At 37.6% G+C, this 6,632-nt stretch overlaps 1 protein-coding gene across 1 annotated transcript; it reads left to right on the top strand.

Annotated features, from left to right (window-relative positions):
* Positions 1-715: 715 nt before the first annotated feature.
* LOC116636985 (olfactory receptor-like protein OLF4) lies at positions 716-1,648 on the top strand. Its single transcript, XM_032412163.1, has one exon. The coding sequence runs from the start codon at positions 719-721 to the stop codon at positions 1,646-1,648; it is 930 nt and encodes a 309-aa protein (XP_032268054.1). The 5' UTR covers positions 716-718.
* The last annotated feature ends 4,984 nt before the right edge of the window (positions 1,649-6,632 follow it).

The raw sequence follows: 6,632 nt of genomic DNA, 5'->3' as shown, positions 1-6,632 counted from the left end.
TGTACTGTTTCCCAGTGGCTACACCAGTTTGCATTCCCACCAACAGTGCATGAGTGTTCCCTCTTCTCCACATCCTCACCAACACTAATCATTTCTTGTCTTTTTTATACTAGCCATTCTGACTGGTGTGAGGTGATAGTCTTATTCATTTGAATGTCACATAAATGGAATTATTTTATTTCCTTCTCAGATTGTTCACTATTTGTATGTAGAAATGCAACTGATTTTTGAAGGTTGGCTTTCTATCCAGTTATTTTCCTGAAATAATTTAGTAGTTCTATTATTGTTTTTGTGGCTTCATTAGGATTATCTACATATAAGATCACACCATCTGCAGATATAAATTTATTTCTTCCTTTCCAATTTGGATACCTTTTATTTCTTTTTCTTTCTTTAATTGCTCTGGCTAGAACTCCTAGTTTTAAAGTGAGTGGAAGTCAGGAAAGTGGGCATCCTTGCTTTGTTCCTGATCATACAGGAAAAATGTTCCCTGTATCTCCAGCAAAGAGTACCATGTTTGCTGTGGGTTTTTCATAAATGGCATCCTGTTGAGATAGTTCCTTTCTGTTCCTAGTTTTTAGTGCTTTTATCATGTTCCATATACAAATATAAACATTAAAGTCTTGAGTGCAGAATATAAAAATAATGTATCTGCCAGGTTAGTATGCATGATTGTGTCATGCTTTTTCTCTCTTATTTTGGTAGTCACATCGACGACATGGAACTACAGAATGAAACACGAATTTCAGAATTTCTTCTTCTGGGATTTTCTGAAGAATCAGAATTGCAACCCTTCCTCTTTGGGTTGTTCCTGTCCATGTACCTGGTCACCATACTTGGAAACCAGCTCATCATCCTAGCTGTCAGCTCTGACTCCCACCTCCACACCCCCATGCACTTCTTCCTCACCAACCTGTCCTTTGTAGACATCTGTATCACCTCTACCACCGTCCCCAAGATGCTGGTGAATATACAAACACAGAGAAAAGTTATAACTTATGAAAGCTGCATCATACAGATCTACTTTTTCTTACTTTTTATAGGTTTGGACAACTTCTTCCTGACTGTGATGGCTTATGACCGCTTTGTGGCCATCTGTCACCCCTTACACTACACAGTCATCATGAACCCCCTGCTCTGTGGACTGCTGGTTCTGGTGTCCTGGGTCATGAGTGCCCTGCATTCTTTGTTAGAAACCTTAATGGTGTTGCGGCTGTCCTTCTGTACAAAGTTGGAAATCCCCCACTTTTTCTGTGAAATTAATCAGATGATCCAACTTGCCTGTTCTGATACCTTTCCTAATAACATGGTGATATATTTTGCAGGTATGCTTCTGGGTGGTGCTCCCCTGGCCGGGGTCCTTTACTCTTACTCTAAGATAGTTTCCTCCATATGTAAAATCTCATCAACTGCGGGCAAGTACAAAGCATTTTCCACCTGTGCATCTCACCTCTTGGTTGTCTCCTTATTTTATTGTACAGTCCTAGGAGTGTACCTTAGCTCTCCTGCTACCCAGAGTTCCCATGCAAGTGCAGTGGCCTCAGTGATGTATGCGGTGGTCACACCCATGCTGAACCCCTTCATCTATAGCCTGAGGAACAAGGACATAAAGGGGGCTATAAATATATTTTTCAGAGGGAAGCCATAAAAGGGCCATTTTTCAATGGGTACCTGTGATTTCAGGCTTAATGCCTAACAGCAAGAAATTGTGATTCTTTGATTGGATCATGAAAGAAGAACTTAATCCCTATATTTATATTCTGGAGTTTCAATTTTCTAAAGTTCAATTGCTTTATTGATTTTAAATAATTCCCTTTATTGAACTTTCTGCTCCTTCTGATACCCAACAGTTTTTCCTTTTTTTTTTTTCATTTTCAAAGTTAGTCCCAACCTTGAATCAGAAACAATTTGGAGATTCCCATTTGCCTAATATAGTGATGAATGGTATATAATGATTACCCTATAGTTATTAACTGATTATTACTATATTACATATAGTGATTGTTTTATTAAATAAACTACATTTGGCCATTGAGACCAAAATTTATAATTTTTATTGCAGAGGGAATTCTGTGCTCACAGCGTTTCACTCTGTGCCTGCTATTCATTTCCACATTACTACTTTAAATGCTCTTCCTGGTGATATAGACTTTAACCTACTAATTTGTTTTGTAGCTAGTCATGGGGCGTTATGATCCTCATTAGGATCCTATTCTCATATCACCTCAGCATCCACAGTATCCCTGGCACAGAATACTAAGGCAAAAATTGCTTATAAAAACATCTTCCAAGTGTAATCTACAGAAAGACAAATTTACATAAACCAAATGACTTAATATGGGCTCAATATCAGAGAAGAACCAAAATATGAGGAAGTAAAATTTTCAATCATACAGTATTTTATTGTGGAATATGTGTTTTTGATGATGTACATCTACTCACTGAAGTGTGCGAAATGTGTCCATGTGTAAAGGGTTTTATTTATTTGAGTGAAGAATTTTGTGGCAGATATTGAGTTAATTACTTGGATGATTTTGATGTTTCTATTTGAAATTTTCCAGGGCTACCTACAAATATTACTCTTTCTGTTGCCCTAAACTTAATATCTCTCCTTTTAAAAATGTTGTCATAAACGTTGTAGTGTGAGTGAGTGAACAATAAGTGTATTCACTCTGTCATTAATTTCTTTGTTATCCTCTAAACTCTCTTCCAACCTATATTCAAAGGATGACTCAGACAAGAGCAGGAATTGCTGCTCAGTAATGCTCTGGGAATGGAAAGTTGTGACTGAGGGTCCCACAAGTTATTCCTACAAAAACATAGAGGTTTTTCCAAACTCTACCAGTATCTGGATGGGAATCTCAATGGTGGTCACTTTTTAGTACAGTTACCTGAAATAAATGTGAATAACCAGGCCAATATGAATAGTGCTTTCATACATCAGAACAAATGTCAAAAATAAGAAGCAGTAGATTATTCTTAATATTCTCAGTTCTGTTTACATTGATCATTGTATCAGTCAGCTCTTGCTGCATAACAAGCCATGCCAAAAGGAAACAATATAAGATAATCTTTTTGTTTTGTTTTTTAATCACATGGGAGTCTATGATGGGGAAGTCTTCTGGTCTCTGCTGGTCTCCTCATGAGGTTGCTGTCAACTGTGGGCCAGCTGGAAGTGCTCCGCTAATCTTGGCTGTGTTCTCACATTTGGGGTATTTTTTTTAAAGATTTTATTTATTTATTTGAGAGAGAGAGTGCAGAGAGAGAGGGAGCAACAGCATGAGCTTGGGGGGAGGGGCAAGGGGGAGGAAAAGCAGGTTCCCCACTAAGCAGGGAGCAAGGTGTGGGGCTTGATCTCAGGACCCTGGGATCATGATCTGAGGCAAAGGCAGATGGTTAACACATTGAGCCACCCAGGTGCCCCGTTTCTAGGATTTATCCATTTCTTCTAGGTTGTCCAATATATTGGAGTGAAATTGTTCATAGTGGTCTCCTATGATTCTTTGTAATTCTATTGTATTGGTTGTAAGGTGTCATCGTTTGCTGATGATTTTATTTATTTACGTCTTCTCCACTTCCTCCCCCCCTTTATTGGTCTAACTAAAGGTTTGTCAATTTTGCTAAGCTTTTCAAATTATTGAATCTTAAATATGTTAATGTTTTCTATTGGTTTTCTGGTCTATATATCATTTCTGTATGTTCAAATATTTGGTATTTCTTTTCTTCTGCTGCTTTGGACTTAATTTGTTCTTGTTTTTCTAGGTCTTTAAATAATAAAATTAAGTTATTTACTTAATGCTTTTTAAAAATTTTTCTTAATGTTGGCATTTATTGCTATAAACTTCCCTCTTAGAGCTGCTTCTGCAACATCTCATAAGCTTTTTTTAAATTTTATTTTATTTTGTTATGTTAGTCACCATACAGTACATCATTAGTTTTTGATGTAGTGTTCCATGATTCATTGCTTTCATATAACACCCAGTGCTCCATGCGATACGTGCCCTCCTTAAAACCCATCACTGGGCTAACCCATCCCCCCACCCTTTAAAACCCTCAGTTTGTTTCTTGGAGTCCATAGTCTCCCATGGTTCATCTCCCCCTCCGATTTCCGCCCCCTTCCTTTTTCCCTTTGATAGGCTGTGTTTCCATTTTCATTTGGTTCAAGATTTTTAAATATCCTTTTTAGTTTGTTCTTTCACATGTCAGCTGTTCATGGCTGGCATGGTTTAATTCCCACATATTTGTGAATATCTCACATATTTGTGCCCTTACTTTCGTTGAAGCATTATTCACAATAGCCAAGACATGGAAATAGACCAGTATCCTTCAATGGATGAATTAATGATGATGGCATAACTATACAATGGAATTCAGCAATAAAAAAGGAAGATATCCTTTCCTTTGCTAAAACATATGGACCCCGAGGGCATTATGCTAAGTGAAATAGACAGAAAAAGTCAAATACTTTATGACCTGATTTATATGTTAAATACAAAAATCTGAGCTCATAGAAACAGAGTAGGTCTATATTTCCTGGTGTCAGGGGTTTGAGCAAATGAGAAGATGCTAGTGAAAGCCTACAAACCTAAGCCTTTAGTTATCAGATAAATGAGTTCTGGGAACTTAATGTACAACATGGTCATCATGGTAAAATATATTGTGTTATATACTTGAATCTTGCTAACAGTCTACATAGTAAATGTTCTTACAACAAAAAGAAATGGTAACTTTGTGAAGTGTTGGATGTATTCACTAACCTATTGTGGTGATCACTTCACAATGTATATGTACATGAAATCACCAATCACAATTTTATCTATCAATTACGTTTCAGTAAAGCTGGAAAAGTGAGGAAAAATATTCTTATGTCTGTTTTCTATTTGTATTTAAAATATCACCTCCTTCCAGCAGAACCCTCCCCATATAATAAATAAAAAATACTACAGGAGGAAAACTATTTTGAATATTTCAATGGGAAGGTCAATCAATAGGAAAACAGTATCTACATTAAGGATGCCATGAAGATGGCATCAGTGATACAACAGTTCTTAGCTCCATCAGTCAGTGAGTTAGATACAAGGTCCCTGGTCTCTCTGAGGCATCTGGAAAGAAAAAACTTTTATTTCTTTGATCCTTTCTTTATTTTTTATTATGTTCAGTTAACCACCATAGAGTACATCATTAGTTTTTGACATAGTGTTCAATGATTAATCAGTTGCATATAACACCCAGTGCTCATCACCACACGTGCCCTCCTTAATACCCATCACCTGGCTACCACATCCCCCCACACCACTCCCTTCTGAAACCCTCAGTTTGTTTCCCAGGATCCATAGTTTCTCATGGTTTGTCTCCCTCTCTGATTTCTCCCCCTTCAGTTTTCCCTCACTTCCCCTATGGTCCTCCATGCTATTTCTTAAGTTGGCTATATGAGTGAAACTATATGATAATTGTCTTTCTCTGCTTGACTTATTTCATGTAGCATAACCCCCTCTAGTTCCATCCACTGTCGATGCAAATGGTGGGTATTCATCCTTTCTGATGGCTGAGTAATATTCCATTGTATATATGGACCACATCTTCTTTATCCATTCATATGTTGAAGGGCATCTCAGTTCCCTCCATAGTTTGGCTATTGTGGACAATGCTGTTATGAACATTGGGGTACATGTGCCCCTTCTTTTCACTACATCTGTATCTTTGGGGTAAATACCCAGTAGTGCAATTGCTGGGTCATAGGACAACTCTATTTTTAACTTCTTGAGGAAACTCCATACTGTTTTCCAAAGTGGCTGTACCAACTTGCATTCCCACCAACAGTGTGGGACAAGGGTTCCCCTTTCTCCACATCTTCCTCAACTTTTGTTGATTCCTGCATTGTTAATTTTTGCCATTCTAACTGGTGTAAGGTGGTATCTCAATGTGGTTTTGATTTGAATTTCCCTGATGGCTAGTGATATTGAACATTTTTTCATGTGTCTGTTAGCCATCTGTATGTCTTCTTTGGATAAGTGTTTGTTAATCTCTTCCATCCATTTTCTGACTGGATTAATTGTTTTTTGAGTGTTGAGTTTGAGAAGTTCTTTATAGATCTTGGATACCAGCCTTTTATCTCTAATGTCATTTGCAAATATCTTCTCCATTCCGTGGGTTGCCTTTTAGTTTTGTTGCCTGTTTCCTTTGCTATGCACAAGGTTTTTATCTTGATGAAGTCCCAAAAGTTCATTTTTGCTTTTGTTTCCCTTGCCTTTGGAGATGTGTCTTGCAAGAAGTTGCTATGGCCGATGTCCAAGAGGTCACTGCCTATGTTCTCTAGGATTTTGATGGATTCCTATCTCACAGTGAGGTTTTTATCCATTTTCAGTTTATCTTTGTGTATGGTGTAAGAGAATGGTCCAGTTTCATTTTTCTGTATGTAGCTGTCCAATTTTCCCAACACCATTTATTGAAGAGCCTGTCTTTTTCCCACTGGATATTTTTTTCCTGCTTTGTCGAGGTTAGTTGACCATAGAGTTGAGGGTCCATTTCTGGAGTCTCTATTCTGTTCCACTGATCTATGTGGATCTATGCATCTGTTTTTGTTTCAATACTGTCCTGTCTTCATGATCACAGCTTTGTAATATAGCTTGAAG

Source organism: Phoca vitulina, unplaced genomic scaffold (genome assembly GCF_004348235.1).
Source record: "Phoca vitulina isolate PV1807 unplaced genomic scaffold, GSC_HSeal_1.0 scaffold13, whole genome shotgun sequence".
Lineage (NCBI taxonomy): Eukaryota > Metazoa > Chordata > Mammalia > Carnivora > Phocidae > Phoca > Phoca vitulina.
This window is presented reverse-complemented; position numbering and strand designations above follow the sequence as displayed.